General features: G+C 38.7%; 2 protein-coding genes across 2 annotated transcripts; both read left to right on the plus strand.

Moving 5' to 3' along the window:
* The first annotated feature begins 4,923 nt into the window (after nucleotides 1–4,923).
* Nucleotides 4,924–6,428, plus strand: LOC104760689 (BRI1 kinase inhibitor 1). Its single transcript, XM_010483649.3, has one exon. The coding sequence runs from the start codon at nucleotides 5,185–5,187 to the stop codon at nucleotides 6,211–6,213; it is 1,029 nt and encodes a 342-aa protein (XP_010481951.2). The 5' UTR covers nucleotides 4,924–5,184; the 3' UTR covers nucleotides 6,214–6,428.
* A 1,265-nt stretch (nucleotides 6,429–7,693) lies between these two features.
* LOC147921575 (uncharacterized) lies at nucleotides 7,694–8,327 on the plus strand. Its single transcript, XM_087497746.1, has 2 exons — nucleotides 7,694–7,711; nucleotides 7,767–8,327. The coding sequence occupies exons 1-2, from the start codon at nucleotides 7,694–7,696 to the stop codon at nucleotides 8,325–8,327; spliced, it is 579 nt and encodes a 192-aa protein (XP_087353872.1).
* The last annotated feature ends 13,414 nt before the right edge of the window (nucleotides 8,328–21,741 follow it).

Consider the following 21,741-nt stretch of genomic DNA (forward strand, 5'->3'; position numbering starts at 1 on the left):
ACACCAATCTTAGCATTGCCAGAGCCAAATCAGCTGTATGTCGTGTACACAGATGCATCAAGAGTTGGAGTTGGATGTGTTCTGATGCAAGGAGACAAGGTAATTGCCTATGCCTCAAGGCAATTAAGGAAACACGAAGATAATTACCCCACACATGACCTGGAGATGGCAGCCGTGGTGTTTGAGCTAAGGATATGGAGGTCATATCTATATGGAGAAGTGGTTCAGGTATTTACGGATCACCAAATTCTTAAGTACTTGTTCACGCAACCAGACATCAATTTGCGCCAGAGAAGATGGATGGAATTCATTGCCGATTACAACTTGAAGATTCAAAATCATCCATGCAAGGCAAATGTAGTTGCAGATGCACTAAGCCGTAGGAGGGCGCAAGTCAACGTCGAGAGAGATGTGGAGTCTGTAGCCGATGAATGAAAAAGGTAAGGCTTTTACAAGCCGTAACTCAAGCCAGTCTAGTTCAGTGAATTCGTGAAGAGCAGCCTAAGGATGAAAACCTGAAGAAGATTGTTGAAAAATTAAGGAGTTTAGACGGACCGAATGCTAGTGGTTATCACTTAGCAGACGACGACACTTTACTTCTTAATGGGAGAATCACGGTACCTGACCGGACGAGACTGCGACAGGAGATCCTAACAGCAGCCCACAGCTCAGCATTGAGCATTCACCCTGGTAGTACCAAGATGTACAAGGACGTGCGCATGTATTACCATTGGCCTGGATTGAAGCGAGCAGTAGCAGATTGGGTGAGTTAGTGTGATTCATGTCAAAGAGTCAAGGTGGAGCATCAAGTGCCAGCAGGATTGCTTCGCAACTTGCCCATACCAACATGGAAGTGGGAGTCTATCTCGATGGATTTCATCACAGGATTACCGACAAGAAAAAGGGCGAGTTAACGACACAATATGGGTAGTGGTCGATCGTTTGACAAAGGTTGCCCACTTAGTTCCAGTGAAGAGTACGGATCAATCCCTATTTTAGCAGAAAAGTATATAGACGAGATATTGAAGCTGCATGGAGTACCAGCCAACATCGTCTCTGACCATGATCCAAAGTTTGCAGCCATATTTTGACAAGATCTACATAGAGCCCTAGGAACGGATGTTCATATGAGCACCTCATTCCACCTAGAGACCGATTGGCAGACAGAAAGGACTATCCGAACCATAGAAGACATGCTCCTCCTATGCGCATTGGACTGGTCGTCTGATTGGGAGAAGAATCTAACGTAGGTTGAATTTGCCTATAACAACAGTTATAACTCAAGCATCGGCATGTCCCCGTTCGAAGCAATGTACGGAAGACCTTGTTGAACACCATTCTGTTAGACAGAAGTAGGAGAAAGGACGAGTTTCAACCACAAGCTGATTTATGAGACAACAAGGAAGATCAAGTTCATACGAGAGAGTATGAAGAAGGCACAAGACCGCCAGAAGAAGTATGCAGATCGTAAAAGGCGAGAAGTAGAATTTGAAGTTGGAGATATGGGGTATTTGAAGGTTGCACCTCAGAAAGGGAAGGACCGGTTCGGTAAGGTTGGAAAACTAGCAGTGAGATTCATCAGACCATACCGGATCGAGAAGAGAGTTGGAGAGGTAGCCTACCGGCTATCTATGCCAGAAGTTATGCGATTGCATAAATTCTTCCACGTTTCATAACTACGGAAGCGCGTTCCTAATCCTAACATGATTGTACCTGAACCTATTGAGGAATTGGAGACGAATCTCACTTACCCTGAAGGACCGTTTGGGATCGGAGAGCGAAGTATGCAGAAGCTGAAGAACAGGAGCATTCCTTAAATCCAAGTATTTTAGGGAAAGCAAAACCGCAAGGTCACCACATGGGAAGATGAAGATAGGATACGAACCAAGTACCCGCAGATGTTCATCGAAGAAGACGAAGCAGGTCCATCAGATCCTTATGGAATTCGGGACGAATTCTATTAAGGGGGGGGGGGGGAGAATGTAATGACCCTCACCATGGAGTAAAATTCAAAATGAAAACCATGACCAAAGGACCTGGAAAGGACTTGGAAAGAAGGCTAGGAAAGAGAGCAGAAGAATTGCTGAAGGAATGTCCGAGAAATTCTAGACGGACCGAGAGAAGGCTGATGGTACCATGTATCATGTATTGTACCACATACCGCGGACATACTGCGTACCGCAGAGCCGAGACGTACCGCAGAATTCGTCCGAGGCATGCTGCAGATCCGAGACGCACCGCAGAGTCGTCCGTGACCATTTCGTAGATTGAGACCGAGCCGCGACGCGAACCGTCGAGAAACTATGATGTCGCCGACCGAGCAGACAAGTTCCGGAAATTTAGTAGTGTTTGTCTTCTTAATTGGCCAATTAAAATTCATGCAAAAAGTGAAGAAAAACATAATCATTATGTTTTCACAAATTTGACCAATCAAATCGCATGAAGAAAGAGTGTGAGACAAAGGAGAAGAAGTGTTGGTTATTTGGCCAAGTAACACATGTCTCCACCAAATATTCTCAAGAAGAGAAGAGGACATTCTTGAGACAAGTCTTGTGTGTTTTCACCAAGCAAGTTTTGTGGCATCAAAGTGAACACTCGCTCAACATGCATTGGCGAGTGCCACCGCCCAAAATCCTCTATATAAGCTCGCCATCCCTTCTCATTTTTCACTCATCATCAAAAACAAAAAAAGAAGAGAAAGGAGAGAAAGGGAGAGGAGGGAGAGAAAGGAGAGAAAGGGGAGAAGGAAGAAGGCGTGAAGAAGGTGTGAAGGAAGAGGAAGACCAAGATAAGACTATCCACCATCAACGGTTGCATCGAGAAGGAAATCGATTGCAACAAGAGAAGGATCCAAGGTGCTGCCGAGTAAGGAACGTCGCCGAGAGATCCGTTTGCCGGTTATCTAAGAGTTCAGGGGCATTTCACCGAGCTTGATGGAACCCAATGACCTCCATCTAGTAAACGGTTTGCTTGGAGTTTTAGTTGCATTTTTACTTGATTTATCTTTGTGATTTTTCTTGTTTAATGCATGTGGTGTGAGGTTACTCTCGTTGCTAGATCAAAATGATTTTGTAATGAAAATAGTAACTCGGTTGAGAGGTTACACCAGCTGTTAGCTCAAAATGTTCTAGTGGCAGAGGTGGTAACTTGGAAAGGATACTTGTAAAATTATGAGCTTAAAAACCATAAAAACTCAAGTATCAATTTGTTGAAGTCTTAATACGTGTAGTCCGCGAGAAATTCCGGCTAGCGTAGTTAGACTAGGGTATGGCTATCCTCAGATCCATACAGCATGCAGCCGCGACATGTAACCCATGTTCGTGAGTTGTAGGGTTTGGGACGAAGAGCTTGGAGGTTACTGGGCTCGCTACCCTGGCCGACGCTGTCTACACGACGGTGTAGCTCGAGGTGATGTTCGGTTGCATGCCTTTGTGGCTGCAGCGCGGGTGTTCACAGAGTTGTTAAGGAGGGGAAGCATATCGGGCCCATAAGTTAAAACTTGTTTAAAACACTTTTGCTTTTATTCAAGTTTATTGCATGTTGTTGTAGTTGATTGATTGCTTGCTTGATTTATTGATTAGCTCATTATCTTCCGCATGCCATCTCTGATTGTTTGTTGCTTGCTTGCATGTTTGATTGCTTGATTGCCAAAAAATTTGCATTTACATTAGCATTGCGTGAAATCAAAGTTAAAGAGAAAGAAGAAAACTCCTCCCTGTCACTCTTGATATCTTCGAGATAAGTCTTGAAAGCCGGCCAGTATTGGGGAGAAGACACCATCTTCACCAAATCTGAGCAATATGTATAAAACACTAAAAAAATACTTCTCGACGATTTAAATATTTAAGAAACTGTATGATATTGTTTTTCCTATATAATAAAAAATACACGGTATACACCTAAAACATAGAAATTGAACACTACATAATATATAGATGCAAAATACTATATATTTACAAAATACAAAAATAACTTACATATATAGTTAATTTACCAAACAAAATATATTTTGCATTTTTTAAACAAATTAAGCCTCGTGGTACACCGCGGGTGAATATCTAGTATCATAAAACTTATGAGAATTTTTGTTTCTCGACGACAACGAAACACATGGGGAGAGACTTTTAGTTGGGAGCAAGTCAAGGGGATCCAAATTTGTATGATACAAGGAGAGGGGTAAAAATGAACACCCACACTCACACTACACAACCTCTAGCTAAACTAAGACTTGCCACGGACAGTTCCCCTGACTGAATTTATCATCCAAAAGTTTCAATCCCAATCCGAGAACCCAACCCTCTTAAATCCACAAACAAAAAATTGATCCTTGGATCTGTTTTCACCAAGCCCATATAATAAATCATCTCTCGGACCAATCACATTTTCTATATGTGAATGTTGGAGAATCTTTGGGAGAAGAAAAACACTCATTTGTGGTCTCTCGAGACCATTTTAAACATGCCCATATTTTTAAAAAGTGACGACATGACATAAAACTAAGGTAAGAACTCCCTCACACCGTCTAGCGAACAATTTGGTTTGGTTTATCCATACTGCTTGAATCGCCTACCATATATATCCATTGACTAATCCAATATAACTGACGTCTTTCTACGATGAACAAAATTAACTATTCGGTGAATCAAAATATATGTCGATCATTCTCCTATTAGTACCCCCAATGCATATAACTATCTACATACATATAAACCTCGATAACTACAAATTAAAGACTAATCAAAATATTGAATCAACCCAAATACACTACATATGGTATGTGATATGTCAATCCCACCTCGAACCAATTTGCTTTCACATCAATACTAACATGTGTTTTTGGCATTACATTCCTTTTTCCACGACACAATTCGTCTACTATTTTTGTATTGACCATTCCATAATTTTTCTCTTTCCTTCGTTGGTCGTCTCTCTCCACGGCTTCCTTATCTTCTCCTCAAGAAAAGTTTTTGTCGTATTCTTCTTCTACCATTACAGAAAAACCGGAAAAATACTAATAATCATAAATAAATAAAGGCATCAAAAGAAAAACATAGAACCCCACTTAATGTAAGTCTCAAGACCGAACCTAAATAATAATATTATTATACCATCATATCCTTTGATCAACACAAAACTCCCTTTTCCCTTTTTTGATTTTTCTTTTCTTTTTTTTCCTCAATCATCATGGAAACCCATCTACAACAGGTGAAGAACAGTTCTCAAACTTTTTCTGAAAAGCAAAACCCTAAACAAGAAGCTTTACAATCATCACCTTCACCAATATCATCCACTTGTTCTTCTCCTTCTCATGACTTCTCTTTCACTATCTCTCTCCAGCCTCTCTCTTCTTCCTCTAAACACATCAGTCCTACTCTTAGAGGTTCAAACAAAACGACATCGTCTTATCAACAAACCGATCCATTCGCCGTCGACTTGTCCCCAGCCGATGAGATCTTCTTCCACGGCCATCTTCTCCCTCTCCACCTCCTCTCTCACCTCCCTGTCTCTCCTCGAACTTCCACCGGCTCGTATAATGACGGATTTACCCTCCCCGTTAATGAACCTGACCAGCCTACCACAAAGAACAACAATAACAACACGGAAAACGCTATCACAAACATCAGTACGGAGGCAAAGAACAACAACAGTACGGGCGATATAGCAGAAGGTGAGAACCGGGTAAAAACCAAACCCGTCAAGTCATTTTCTCTCTTTGGTTTATCAAAGTGGAAAAAAGGGTCTGAAAGCAACGAGCGAGAACAAGAACAGCAGCAGCAGCAGAAGATCAAAAAACCTATGAGCTTAGACCTAAGTCACGCTGTCAAGAAGTACAAAAGGATGTTGTTTCAAAGGAGAGGAAACGGCACGCAGTTTAGAAACAGAAGACAGACTTCATCTTATTCTTTCTCATCCTCTCTCATGGGTACGAACGGAAACAGCAAAACAATGATTAGTGGATCGTACAACAAGAGAGATCTGATAAGAGGAAGGAGAGGTGAGTTGTTCTCGGCTCCGGCTTCAATGAGAACATCTCCGACTAATAGTGGACATCTCCGAGTGTCCACGGCGGGACTATCGTCAAGCTCAGCGTCGACGTCATCATCTTCTAGTGATAGCACCATGGAAGAGTTACAAGCTGCGATTCAAGCGGCCATTGCTCATTGCAAGAACTCAAGCGCCGTTGATCGTGATGATAAGGTTAAGGATTCTTGATTTGATTTTTTTTTCTTTTGTCCTTAATATGTTGTTCTTTCTTGTCAGAAAGGGAAAAAAAAAGTGTTTAGTGTGTGACATGGAATTTAAAAATTACAGTAGAGGTAATTATTTTATTACGTGTATAGACAAGGAGTTACTGTTCCTATACTATATGTCTCTCCATAATTCATTTAATAATGATAATAATAAAAGAGAATTATTTCAAAGAAAAATTGGGCAAGTTTTGTTAGAATAATAGAAAGATAACAAGAAGTCCAGGCTGGGTTTTATTGTTTGTTTCCACAAATTGGGGATGACCAGAAACTGAGAAAATGAGTGGAGTTTCATTTTGAAAAGCAAAACAAGAGATGGGGTTTGAGATCGGTCCTTTAAGGTTGGTCCTCTTAGTATACTTGTCTCTGAGACAAAACAATTGTAAACAGTTTGTGGTAGAGACTATGCATAAACATCATATAAATGACTATAGATTTAACTTTTTACACTAACCACTATTCCTCAGCCTACAAAATTAAGTATTGCATTAAAAGCATATTAAGCAAATAAACTGTTACAACTAACTTCAACAAATACCACATGCTAAGTCAATTAAAACATTTATAGAATTAAGAAGACAATTGCCCCTTAATTCTTGCTCTGATTCGTTCTTGCAAACTTCAAGTTCCTCATCTCGATCGACAACAACATTTTCTAAATTTATAGTGAGACTTTCTTCCTTCATTTTAAAAATTAAAAAAAAAAAATCCTTTTATATCGCAGATCTATGGTTAGATAAAAACAGTTGGAAAACTTTTTTTATTAACAATCGTTTACTATTCAGTTCTAGGGTCTACTTTTTTTTTTTGTTCAAAAAGGGTCTACTTTTAAACAACAGATATATAACCTTCTCATATACGTAAATAAATCCTCCAATGAGTGTTATACCAAACACCTTTTTTAATATTACCTATATTGCTATATCACAATTATATGAGACATACTTGGGTTGATCCCTAACGGCATGTCCATCCGCCAACCTTCAAAATTAAGATGCTAAATTGATTTTATTACTATTTTAATATAAAAGCTGCTATCTAATTTAATTAATTATTTTTGTTTTCAAATTAACCAATTAAATGGTGACAGAAAAGCAAGAGAGGATCTGAAAAGGTCTTAGTTTATCTGCTGGGAGACACGAGATCTGTCTCTCTCCTCAATTTTTTTTTTTTAATTCAAAAGACACTCACGGTAGTATTACCCATGAGTTTGCTCTAAGGGTGAAAAAAACCTAAGTATTTTTCCAATTATATTGATTCAATATGTGATGTTAATCTTACCAACACCAACTTTGAACTTAGCCATCAAGTTTTTATTTTGTTTTTCTCTTGCATGAAATCAATGTCAAATGAATGTAAAATTCGTTACTAATTCGACCGAAGATTTTTTCTCCCAGACACAACTATCGAGAAACCCTCTCCGAACATGGTTTCCGACGCTGGCGATGGCGCAAAACGCCAGCGTAAGGAGTTTGCTCCTCTTATCTACTTGCTCTGTTTAGTGCTTGCTATTCTTAGTTGGTTTTCGATGCATTCAGCTTCATTATTATGCAAACCTTGTCTCAACCACCACAAACCTTCCTTCCCTCCTTGTCCCTCAACGATGACCAAAAGCTCAACGACGGCAGAAGACAATGGGGTCCGGCGTTTGTCCTCCCAGCTCCATCTCTGTTCACAACTTCTATGAGGGCAATTTTTTATTCAAGCGATGCAAGCTTCAAGGTGAATCATACTCTCTTCGCTCAACCATATACCTATAGATCTAATCCAAGTCCCCCAAAAGAACGCTCACACCGGACTTTGTTGATGGCAGGAGGCATCCCTCTTGGACCATCAGATGTGCCATGTTCGGTGGAGTCGTCGACGACGCACGACGGTTCTCTCTTCTGTACGGGAAGCTTAGGCTTCTCCAGATCCTTTCCAACGACTACTCTGCCAAGATCCAATCTCTCCTCATATCCGGCGAAGGCCTCTGTCTCCGATCAGTTGCTGTCGGTGACTTTAAATCGGGACAGTGAGCAGCCGCTCGTTCCGTTGAAAAGACAGCAATCACAAGGCAAAACCCTTCCTTTGTGGTAGGCCCATCACTTTCTGGCCCACTAATTTATCTTTCTCCGTCCAAGAATAATCTTATGGATATGGCCTCTACAACAAGCTGGCCCAGGTTTGCTCTACTTATTTATCTGTCAAAACCTAATTTATTGCTGCTTCACTACCTTGTTGAGAATGGCCGAAGACTCCTTCCTCACTTTGTTTTGAAACCAATAGTTAGTTTAGACAAATACAATCATCTAATCCTGGTGAAAGAAAATCTTAGTCTTCTAGTGCTAATCCCAAAACCTTTTTATCCGTCTAAGAAACCTTTGTTGCAACTATCCTCTTCAATAGAGAGAGCATTTGCTAGACCTTCAACCTCCTTGCTGACCAAGGCCAAGGATCCCTTATCAACGTCACTATCTCCTATTTGGAATGTGACCATTCAACAATCTCCTGCAATCTTCGTGGAATTGGTTTCGACTCACTATTCAATCGCCTGTGACAAGCTGCTATCTTGTTCTTGTCTCCGATGTATGGATCTATGGTCGTTTTACTCTATCTATGTTACCTATCAGTCTCTTGAAAGAGTTCTAGTATTGATCTTTGTTTGCTTCTTTGTACTTGTTTTGGCTTGAATGAATGAAGTATACTTTTGTCCAAAAAAAAAAAATGAATGTAAAATTCAAAAGTATCTCGTTTATTGTAACACTCGATCAATCTAATTTTTTTAAACAACACTCTTTAAATCATGAAATTTGATTACAAATATAAGAAAATATCTTTTTAAAAAATGATAAAATCATGCATTAAAATGCCAAAACACATATTTCATAAATTCTGAAGGTAATCTCATCAATTTTAAAAATACCAAATACTCAAAAACTACTTTTAATAGGGAATACAAAACAGAAATTAAAAAAAAAATCTCCTTTTCTGACAATCAAAATTAAAGTCCAAACTTAAAAATTGACCAAAGAAAACACAAAGAAGTAAGAAATACTCGATAGAATAAGCTTGATCTCCATGTCATGCATCTCCTTCTTCCCTAATAATGAACACAAGGCATTAGCTAGCCTCTCTTGCAAATTTTCCCCTTACAAAATACTAAAGATATTGATTTTAAGAGGTATCCTATCATATACTAATTGACACTAGGGGTGTTCAACTCGGATAAACCGATCCAAACTGAAATGCTAGGGCATGTGTGATATGCTTAAATTAAATCCTGGAGCTATTCTTTCAAATTAAGAGATCATTGTAGTAATTAGAGGTTGAATCCACAGAGACTTAAGATCAAACACAATAAATTATAGAGTTTTATAATTACGCTAAACATATTAATTTGAATTGAAATTAAAGCAATGCAAAATACTAAAATAAAAGTGTTGTAAATTCAGAAGATTAAAAAACTAGGTCTAGAGAATTTCTCAGGTAATTAGAAAATATTAAATCAATAAATTAATTAGGATTCAAGCAAATAAAATCGGATCTAGAACTCTAAAATCTTTTGTAAAATAAATCAGTTCTCACTGCAAATATTATCTAAATTCAAAACTAGAAAATCCAAATCTCTTCGTAAAATCCAAGGTTAAAAATCAGCTTTAATAACAGGTTTCGATTGTTCACAAAATTACCAAATCAAATCACTTTGCAAGAAGTAATTTTGCTCATCAATGGTTTAATCATGAAAATCAATTATATTCTCGTATCAATTTATTTTCCTAAGTTATTAATTCTAGGTAATCAATCAAGAACTAATATGAAGAACAACCAAATATGAAGATCATAAAAGATAATGAACCCTAAAAATAACAGATCTAATAAACCATAAAAACCCTGTGAAAAAACTTGAACCTAACAAGCAAACTACTGGTTAATGAAGAACAAGACATCTTTTATGAATAATAAACAATAGATATCAAAAGTAAAAGAGTGAGTTTAGAAATCTTCTCTCTACAAAAGTTCAGATTCATCTCTCCCAAAAGCTCTCAATACCTCTTTCTCAAAAAGCTGCTTAGAATAAAACTTCAGTGTTTCTAAAACCTAAAAACACTATATAGATATGTTCTAAAACATGTCAGGGGCTTGTGTTGCAATTGTAGAAAACTTCGGGTAAATTTGTAAAACTTCCAAATTTGAAGGCTCTATGTCACCTTGCATCGTTGTCGGCCTCCACCCAGGTGGTGTCGGTCGACAATGTCCCTCTAAACCGACTCTAAATTGATTTCCTCCAGTTAAATGCTCCAAAATGATCCAAATTGCTTCATTTCGCTTCATTCGTGCCAAAGTCCTCGAAAACCTGTAAAGACTCAAAAACATCATAGAAAACAAATCAAAAGACTCAAAAAGCACAAGTTAAAAACCGTAAAAACCATGATATATCAATGTGCATTGGGAGTTTCTTACAAAAGTTTCTCCCTTTAAAAAATAATAATAAAATATAGTATAATATTTTTTTATTGTGAGAGTTTCTCATAAAAGTTGATTTTAAAATGAGAATCTTTGAGAAACTTTATCCGTTGTTTTGAGAAACTTTTACGATAAAAAATATTATTTTATATCTTATTTATTATTTTTTTTGTTAATGAGAAACTTGGTGAGAGACTAACCAATGCACATGGTCTTAGATTCAAAAAAATAAACTATATCTTAATATATGGTTTAAATGGATTATTTTTTCTATATTCGATAAACCAAATCCGAATCCGAACAAAGAAAAAAAACCAAAATAAAACACCAATCTGTTAAGGATATAATTGACTAAACTTCTAATCTAAATCGAAACCAAATCTATCCAAACACTCCAATATGGTTGTAAAGTTTGGGTTTCAAAGTTGGTAACTCATACGATTGTGACATGCGTCAATTTTAATGATTAGAGATTTTGCTAATGTAGAAAATAAAAAGTTAGTTTTAACCATTTTAAAAAAGTATAAAGATAATTATAAGAAAATGTCCTAAAAACAACAAAACCCACCAGCTGGCTTGTTGTGAGGCTGAAGCTTTCTCTTCTTACGCTTAGGTGAAGCATTTGCCTTGGCTTTCCGCTGAGCTTGTGAAACCATCCTGCATAATCTAATAGAAAACGAGTATTAAATCCTATTCAATCCAGTAGAAAACGAGTAGTAATCGATTTGAAAAACGAGTATGAGAAAACGAGTATAAACTGAGAAAAAACGAGTATAAATGAGTATAAATCCTGTAAATCCAGGAAAAAACGAGTAGTAATCGATTTGAAAAACGAGTATGAGAAAACGAATATGAGAAAACGAGTATAAACTGAGAAAAAAACGAGTATAAATGAGTATAAGTCCTGTAAATCCAGTAAAAAAGAGTATAAATCCTCTAAAATCCAGTAGATAACGATTAGTAAATGATTTGAAAATAACTATAGCATTTATGATGATTTTTCATATTATAAAGTAAAATTACACAAAAATTATACTCCAAGCTAATCCATATAAAAGATCTCATATTTTCAAAATTTTATTATGAGACCAAGCTTATCCTATATATATATATATATGTGTGTGTGTGTGTGTGTTTATGTAACTCAACACATATGTTAACGTATTATGCATATATATTTTAATTTTTTTGACATGAGCTAAATTATTACTTAGGACAAGGATATATATATATATATATATATGTGTGTGTGTGTGTTTATATAAGTTTGTTTTTTCAAAAACTTAGTGATTTTCCTTTTTTTATCAATTACTTTTTGTTTATTTCCAAATATTTCAATTCTTATTATGATAAAGACTAAGATGCATAGATTGTGTTTGATATAATTTTGTAGCTAAAATCCATTTAAGATAAAGTATGAAATATGGTTTGTTTTGATGGTACAAATTGTTAAATTGTATTAAAGATAGATATAGTGTATTTCAAACATGTTTTAAAAAAAATCATTAAAATGTATAGTCACTCATATTTGAATTATTATTGATTTTTTTATTGTTTTTACCTGCATATGAACGCGGACCTTATCTAGTACCAACATACAAAAAAAAAATAACTTCAATCTATGCTACTACACAAGATCCCACAAATTTTTAACTTAAAAAGAGATCTCTCATACACCAGCCAAGTCATTTATGAAGAGCAATAAACAAATTGTTTAGCGCACCGCATTAGGGTAGTCGGTTCGGTTCAAACCACTATTCAGTTATTTTCAGTTCGGTTAGGAGAATTTAGTCGGTTATCTCTCGGTTCAAATTTTGCTCAAGGAGACAATATGGGAGACAAAATTGTAACTCTATTTAACAATGTGCAAGCAAGCAAAAAGCATACTGAAATGATTAATAAATTCAGTATCAGTTTAGTAATTGTAATTGTATTAGGCTGTATACCATTATTCATAAACTGAAAATCTGAAACCGAATCAAAATCCTGATTGAACACACCTAACTAAAATTTTTTGAATTTGAACATGGAAGCCATATGTACACCGTGAAATAAAAACAAAGAGTGTCGAAAATCTCAAACTTTATAAAAAAAAACCACTAAAATTTTGAAAATTTCCAAATATGTGTATATGCTTATAAGAATATACACAAATTACCTTTATATATGTGTAAAATTTTATATATATTTTATAAATAGAGTAAAAATATCTTTTAAAAACCTTGTAAACCTTTTAAAAACCTTATAAAATATTTTAAAACCTTTTAAAACTTTATAAATATTTCGATCGAGTCTTCAAGTAGTAGTTATTATCTAGAAGTACCTTGCAAACTATATAAAACTTTATAATTTTTCATATATAAAAAGGGTTATTTTTAAAAATAAATATATGAAAGGAGTATTTTTGAAAAAGAGTAAGGGATTTTTCAAAAATTCCCAAAATTTAACTGTTTGTTTTTGACAAAGCCACTAATTAACTAACTTCAACAGTCCCACATGATAAGTTAATGAAAACATTCAGTTGATTCGGACACGGGCAACATCCCTTAACACAACAGGCCCGATAGAAGCGCCATTAGTCGGTTGGGTGTTGATGTTGTTGCATGAACGCGGAACGCAATATAAGTTGAATATCTTGTTTTATTAGGCTAGTTTTGGAAAGCAAGGACAAACCCCAAAACTTTGCAATTATTAAAGTTTCTACGTAGGACAGGTCGAAACTCCTATAGAAACGTCACACTTGTAAAGGTATAGAGATAACACAACACACAAAAACTACACTTGGAACACGTCAAGCAAACGTTTTGAATCAATTTTATAAAAACCCTCATTTCTTATAAGACTTGAAAAACAAAGCTCAATCTCCTATCTATCTAACACAACACCTTGTGTAGATCTAAAAGAGTAAACTACACACATTCACCTTCAAAGCTTTTTGTATTTGCTTGAAGGTTTACAAAACTCTCAAACTTAATCCCACAAGTGCTGACTCTTTTTGCGGCTAGCCCTCGTTATTTTATAACCTCACAAACGATCTCTAACCTAGATATTTGTGAATCCTAACTAACAGAAAATATTCCTTATCTCTAAGCAAATATATTTCCTTATCTTTTCCTATAAAATATACTCTCAATATCTTCGAGTATATCTTGATCTCTTCTTCCTTCCTTCTCACGCATCTTGTCATTGTGTCCACAATATTTCTCCACGTCAGCACGTCACGCCACGTCAGCATATCAGCCCTTTGAACTACCTCACAGCTACTTGTTGCCTTCAGAGCTCTGTTGCACTTTCAATCTCCCCCTTTTTGACTGAACTTGACAAACAAGCATCCATCGTATTTAACCTGCTGACACATACACAAGCATAAACAAACCAAAAGCAAACACAACTGTACCAACAGTGCATCACAATTCTCAAAAGCAACAGCAGGTTAACCGATCAACGAATAAGCATCAAGACCAACCGGATGGCTTTGCGCTCTGCAGACGTTCCAGCTCTAAGATGAGACTCCGTTGGATGTGAAGCAGTCTTCTTACCCTTGGTCTTCTTCGTGTCTACCGGCTTAAGACATGGAACAGGTCGCTGGGCTTCCAAGAGCTGATAGATGAGACTGGGAAACGGTAGACGGATCCTGACTGAGCTTGCAATCCCAACTGTATGATCTGATCATAGACCATCCTTCCATAGTCAAAAGGAATCTGATGCATGATCATGTAGATCACCATTGCCCTGTTCGTGGAGATATAACCGGTGTTCACCGTGGGAGACCAGTTGCTGCAGCAAATTTTATGGAGGTCCTTGATGACTGGATTCTTAATGGCTGTAGCCACCAACTGCTTGCAGGATTTGATTTTTCCATCTGACATGAACAGTACAAGATCCTCTTCCAAGATAACAGCCGTCTGTTGTCTCTGTTCACGAACATCAACAGACTGGAGGCCAAACAGAGCATTGATACATCTAGGAGAGAACTCATACACATAGTCCCGAACAAGAACATCAACCGACTCCCCCTCGACCTTAACCATGGGAAAATTGGCCCAGAATTCATACACGACCTCTAAATCAAAGGTTAACACTTGTGTGATGGTTTTCAGCAGCCCAGCCCTAGCAATCAACTCCCTAGCCTGATCATCAGCCCCTAGAGAGAAACAGACCTCTGGAGAAAGATTCCTTGAAGCGAAGAAATCGTACCTGCGCGAGGCTTCAAACGACTCGAATCGCTTGCGATCAAAATCCCTCGAACTCGCTCCTCGAGAGGTTGTCGCAGCCTTCTCTTTGACACTGTGAGGACGTTTGGACTCCATGTTATCAGGCTCAGCAGATGTTTGTCGTTTACGCAGTCGGGATGAGATTCCCTGATTTGACAGAGAAGGCACAGGAACATCACCGGTCAGATCAATCACCGGAAAGCGTGATCTTGTCCTTCTTGGTAGAGAAGACGAAGAGTTGCATATGTCTTGATCTGCTTCAATAGACATCGGCCTGGGAGAAGGATTCTCAGGCACCGGAGGTGCTGTAGTTGATTCATCATGGGGTTCGTAGACGACCATCGCCGTTGTAGGATCAATCGGAACATAGGGAGACGGCGGAGGTAGGGCTGACGGAAGGGTGTGAAGCTCCTCATCTGAGCTAGAATCATAATGAAAACCGCTAAACACAGATTTCATGGTGATCACGAGTTATAGAGCAAAATCAGAAGAGAGAAAAAAAGAATTAGAAGCTTAATCGACAAAGATCTGAAATCGCAAGGATGAGAGAAACTCAAAACCCTAGCCGCTCCTTTTATACATCCTCATGAAACTTATTGGGGCTTTTGAGCTTTGGCCGATTAACCATGTCAATCCTAAAAACACTCAATGAATCTGTTATGGTACATCGAATCTTTTTCCCTTTTTAATCTCAATTGCATTTATCACAAGATCCTAATAAATCACATCCTTCACCCCTTTAAAGGAAACTGAATCTGTTCATGAATCAAACACATCAGATACACACATCCACTAAACTATGAACATAAAGGCACCCAGATCGAGAAAAAACACATGTGAGCATAATCGAGATTTTTTTTTTCTTTTTTATATTTTTTATTAAAACCAAAATACAGAACACGATACTAACCATACCTTTGTTGTGTCAACCACTTGTTCAGAACATTTGCCAAGAGCTATCACAACCTTTTGAATTGTTGAAAATCAGTGACCTAATGCCCGTGGGTAGTCTTTCACACTGCCTGCCTTTAGTCTGCAATCCAACCCAACATGTTAAGGCAGCTGGAGATTCTCTCTTTGAAAAGCACACACACACACATATATATATATATATATATATATATTATATCTATATATGTCTCAGCCTTTTGTTAGCTGTTTCACAGACATGAACACAGTGACATCATGAGCATTGTCAATCACTGATATCATACTTGTCCCCAAACAAAGTTTTCCTATTGAGGATGTACTTTTGTGTCTCTTCACAGCTCTTTGACCTCCTTAAAACATGATAACATTTGACAGGATGAATAGACCGGCATGACACGCAGCTATTTCCCACGGTTGCGTTCAGAGTGCTGATCTTCTATCTATTCTAGGATTTCCATGACCTGTTCTAGTACATGTTCCTTTCTCTGATCAACACATCTTAGGTAAAACAGGTTAGAACTCACAAACACCAATGGACTTCCTCAGATTTACAAATTTGTTGAAGTCCAGAGGCTTGGTAAACAAATCAGCTAACTGCGAATCAGTGCTCACATGGTCAATTTCGATCAGTTTCGCCTCAACTAGCTCACAAACAAAGTGGTGTCTAATATCTATATGTTTGGTTCGTGAATGCTGAACAGGATTCTTTGAAATATTGATTGCACTCAAGTTATCGCAATGAATTAAAAGAGTATCAGAATCCATACCATAATCAGAAGCCATTTGTCGCATCCATAGAAGTTGTGTGCAACAGCTTCCTAGCGCAATGTACTCAGCTTCAGCAGTTGATAGAGAGACACTGTTTTGTTTCTTGTTGTGCCATGAGATCAGATTGTTGCCCATGAAGAAGCAATCTCCACTTGTGCTACGACGATCATCCACAGAACCTGCCCAATCATCATCACAATATCCACTCAGAACGGTGTTGGTATCCTTGGTAGAATAGATGCCAAAGTCCAATGTCCCTTTCATGTACTTGATGATCTTCTTTACAACCAGTAAATGCGACAACTTGGGCTTGGCTTGATAGCGTGCACAGATCCCAACTGACAAACATATGCCTGGCCGACTAGCAGTCAAATACAACAGACTTCCAATCATTCCTCTGTATAGTCTCTCATCTACATCCTCCCCTTCTTCATCCTTGGAGAGTTTTTCGTTTGCACCCATTGGGATCTTTGCTTCTTTAATCTTATCAAAGCCAAAGCGTTGTACAAGCTCCTTAGCATAAGTACTTTGAGATACAAAGATTCCATCAGCTGATTGTTCAACTTGCAATCCCAAAAAGTACCTTAACTCTCCCACCATACTCATTTTGAATTCCTGAGACATGCTTTCCACAAATTGTTTTACAAGAGGCTGACACGTGGAACCAAAGACAATGTCATCCACATAGATCTGAACAAACATCAGATTATTGTTGTTGTTGAGAACAAATAACGTTTTGTCAACACTTCCTCGACTGTATGCGTGATCCATCAGAAATGTAGTCAATCTCTCATACCATGCTCGTGGTGCCTGCTTTAGACCATACAAGGCTTTCTTCAGACGATTAACATGCTCAGGGTGCTGCGAATTCTCAAAGCCTTTTGGTTGCTCAACATAAACCTCCTCTTGCAGTATCCCATTTAGAAAGGCACTTTTAACATCCATTTGATGCAAAGTGAACTTAAGCCTCCTCCGCCATACCGAACATAAACCTGATTGACTCCAACCTTGCCACTGAAGCAAAGGTTTCATCAAAGTCAATTCCCTCAATTTGAAAATAACCTTGAGCTACCAACCTTGCTTTGTTCCTCACAATGCAGCCACTAGCATCACTCTTATTCTTGAATATCCACTTTGTTCCTACGACGTTGACGTCAGCAGGACGCTGAGTGAGATCCCAAACATCACTTCGTTTAAATTGTTTCAACTCATCTTGCATAGCAGCAACCCAGAACTCATCACGAAGCGCCTCCTCGTGATTCTTAGGCTCAATGGAAGAGACAAAACATGCAAATTGCTCTACATCAGAGTCCTGAGAGACAGACTCCGGAACGACAGCCTTTTGTTTCTTCCCAGCCAACTGAGAAAAATCAATTTGCTTCCCTCTAGTAACTCTACCCCCCTGAATCGCACCTATAACATCAGTAGAGGAGTGATTCCTATGAACCTGAGAAGGCATAGGATCTGAACCAGATGGTGATACAGGCCTGTCAGAGACAACAGGACTGACAGCTTCTGGCACAGACTTCTCAGCATCAGTTACCAGGTCCGTGTCGGAGACAATAGGCACCAATGCCACTCGCAGGAAAGAGGTGTCGTCAAAAACTACATTGACAGTCTCCTGAATGGATATCAGACGTTTGTTGTAGACACGAAAGGCAGTGCTATGTCCAGAATAACCCAGAAAGATACCTTCATCACTTTTAGAGTCAAACTTACCCAACTGATCCTTATGATTTAGAATATAACACAGGCATCCAAACACATGTAAATAGTGCACAGTTGGAGACTTCCCTTTCCAAAGCTCATAGGGAGTCTTGCTGGTCCCTGGGCGAACATGCACACGATTGATGATGTAGCAGGCTGTGTTCACAGCTTCATCCCAGAACCGATGAGGCACTTGATTTCCATGTAGCTTAGCTCGTGCCATTTCTTGCAGCGTTCTGTTCTTACGTTCAACAACACCATTCTGTTATGGCATTCTTGGTGCAGAGTACTGATGAGTAATGCCTTGATGTCCATAGAATTGCTCAAACTTGTCGTTTTGAAACTCACCACCATGATCGCTTCGAATTGTCTCGATTGATCACTTCTCACTTTTAATCTGCAAGGCAAGAATACGAAAATATTCAAGAGTATCAGATTTATCATGAAGAAACCTTACCCAGGTGTAGCGAGTGTAGTCATCCACCATCATGAAAAGGAATCGTCGACCAGATATGCTCTGAACTTGTATAGGCCCCATCAGATCCATGTGAACCAACTGTAAAGCATGACTTGTGCGAATATCTGTCAGAGACCCATGGGATGTTTTGATCTGTTTTCCCTTGTTGCATGGACCACATACAAAGTGTGGATCACCCTTCAGCTTTGGCAGTCCGCGTACAACTTCTTGGTTTGCCAATTTCAACATTGTGCGCACATTCAAATGACCAAGTTTCTGGTGCCACAGCTCTGTGTCTAACTCAACAGTGGCATTAAAACATGACATTTCTGATTTCTACATATAGCAATTATTCCCAGATCGTTTACCTCTGAGTCTAACAGACCTTTGTTGATCAACAGCTTTGCAATCCTTCTTGGTGAAAGTAACATCTAAGCCCTCATCACACAATTGACTGACACTGATCAGATTGGCCTTCAATCCATCTACCAGGAACACATCATTCAGTTGGGGTTGAGTGTCACCACTAGTTGTACCCTTCCCTCGAATTGTCCCCTTTCCTCCATCTCCAAACGTGACTCTTCCAGCAGCAACATCTTCTATGTGAGACAAATTGTCGAGAGCCCTTGTCATATGTCTAGAACATCTGCTGTCAAAATACCACTTGGCCTGATCAACTTCAGTTCTATCTGTTGTGTACGCAACATGATAGTAGAGATCATCTTTTCTGACATACCCTTGCTTAACTCTTCTAACAGCTGGGTAGAAGCTACCATTCTGCACTAGATTTGTCACACGATTCTGAAACTTGAAGCACTGAGCCTTGTAGTGATTTAGATGACCACAGTACCAGCATCCTCTTCTCCTGCTGAGACCAACAGGTCGCTGAGCAGCCTGGGGATAGCTCTGTGGACCATACGTCTGCCTCCCCGGAACCTCACGCTGCACAAACATCTGCCTAGGATGCAGGTTTACCTTAGGGACCTGATTATGATGTCCGTTTGGTGCAACAGGTTGTGCTTTGAGTTTTGGTTCAGGGTTATGCCCTTTAACAAACTATGTGGACTTGTCAGAGCTGATTCTCTGATAACCCAGACCCCACTTTGCAGTGCTTGATTTTCCAGTACTGAGCAAGAAGTCCAGATCTTTAGCTCCTTTACTCAGCATCCTGATGCTCTTCAGCTGTTCTTCCAATTGCTTCTCAAGACGCAGAGACTTGGTTTTTTCTTCACTTAGTTCCTTATCCAACATTGCAATGTTCATCTGAAGCGTATCTCTTTCGGCAGACAACTCACTGTTATCTTGAGTCTTTTGCACAATAGTCTGAATAAGAAGACTTATCTGATCTTCCATCGACAAGTCGGGCTCCTCCCCATCTGAGTCTGACTCAATTGTCTTGTCAATGTCTTCTTTCAACAAGAGAACTTCATTTTCTTCATCTTCCTCGATTACTCCACAGCAGAGCCACAAAGTTGTTCATAATTTCACCTTTGTTATCTTCTTCATCAGAATCACTTTCACTCCATGTGATGTAGGACTTCTGATTACTTCCTTGGGAGGGACAATCAGTCTTGGTATGACCAAAACCCTTGCATCCATAGCATTTCAGAGATTGCTTCCGTTTGTTGTTTGGGCACTCAGCCTTGCAATGACCATATCCTTCACACTCAGCACACTGGCGTTCTGACTTATCATTCTTCCTGAAACCCTTGGCAGAATCTGCACTTGCAAGTGATGGAGTTCCCTTCCGCTGACCTCTTTCCATCTTGCGAAAATACTTCTTAACCAACAGACCGACCTTCTCTTCGTCTTCAAGCTCCTGTGATTCAACAAGCTTCTGTTCTTCTGCAGCTTTAAGAGCAAATGACTTAGCATTCATTTTCTCTTTCTTCTTTAGTTGCATCTCAAACGCCTGCATTATCCCAACGACTTGATTGAACTTGAGCTCATCATAATTGAGAGACACATCAATTGCAGACCTGTGCGGTTGAAACTTGTCAGGTAAACTTCTAAGAAATTTCTTGACCAGTTTTTTGTCCTTGTATCGTTTACCCAAAACGACAGACTCTTGAGCAATACCACTCAACCGGCTGCTATAGTCTGCCACAGATTCGGTTTCAATCATTTGCAGATTCTCAAAGTCTGACACAAGATTGTCCAGTCTTGTGCGCCTAACTCTACAAGTTCCTTCAAAAGTCACGACCAGAATGTCCCACTCCTCTTTAGCCGACACACAACCTTGAACTTGGTTGAAAATATCTCTCGGCAGAGATTTGAAGATGACTGACAACACCTGCGAATTGTGTTTGGCCTCAGCCTTTTCTTCAGCTGTCCACTTCTTTCTATGTTTTTGCACCAATTCACCATCTTCATTCTTATCAGTTGGATGAGTCCAACCATCCTCCACTGCAAACCAAGCTTCCATGTCAATGCTTGAGATGACCTGCTGGATCGATACTTTCCAGTAACCGAAACATTCCGGATCCAGTTTCAATGGCCCTTGTAGCGTAACAACCTCCAGTGATTTCTCCATACCCTAGTCGCAAGATCTCACCTGTTGAAAAAGATATCAGACTTTTTATCAGGTGTCTGCTCTGATACCAATTGTAAAGGTATAGAGATAACACAACACACAAAAACTACACTTGGAATGCGCCAAGCAAACGCTTGTGTAGATCTAAAAGACTTGAAAAACAAAGCTCACTCTCCTATCTATCTAACACAACACCTTGTGTAGATCTAAAAGACTTGAAAAACAAAGCTCACTCTCCTATCTATCTAACACAACACCTTGTGTAGACCTAAAAGAGTATACTACACACACTCACCTTCAAAGCTTTTTGTATTTGCTCGAAGGTTTACAAAACTCTCAAACTTAATCCCATGAGTGCTGACTCTTTTTGCGGCTAGCCCTCGTCCTTTTATAACCTCACAAACGATCTCTAACCTAGATCTTTGTGAATCTTAACTA

The sequence above is a fragment of the Camelina sativa genome, chromosome 18, assembly GCF_030686135.1.
Source record: "Camelina sativa cultivar CO46 ecotype springtype chromosome 18, ASM3068613v1".
Classification (NCBI taxonomy): Eukaryota; Viridiplantae; Streptophyta; class Magnoliopsida; order Brassicales; family Brassicaceae; genus Camelina; species Camelina sativa.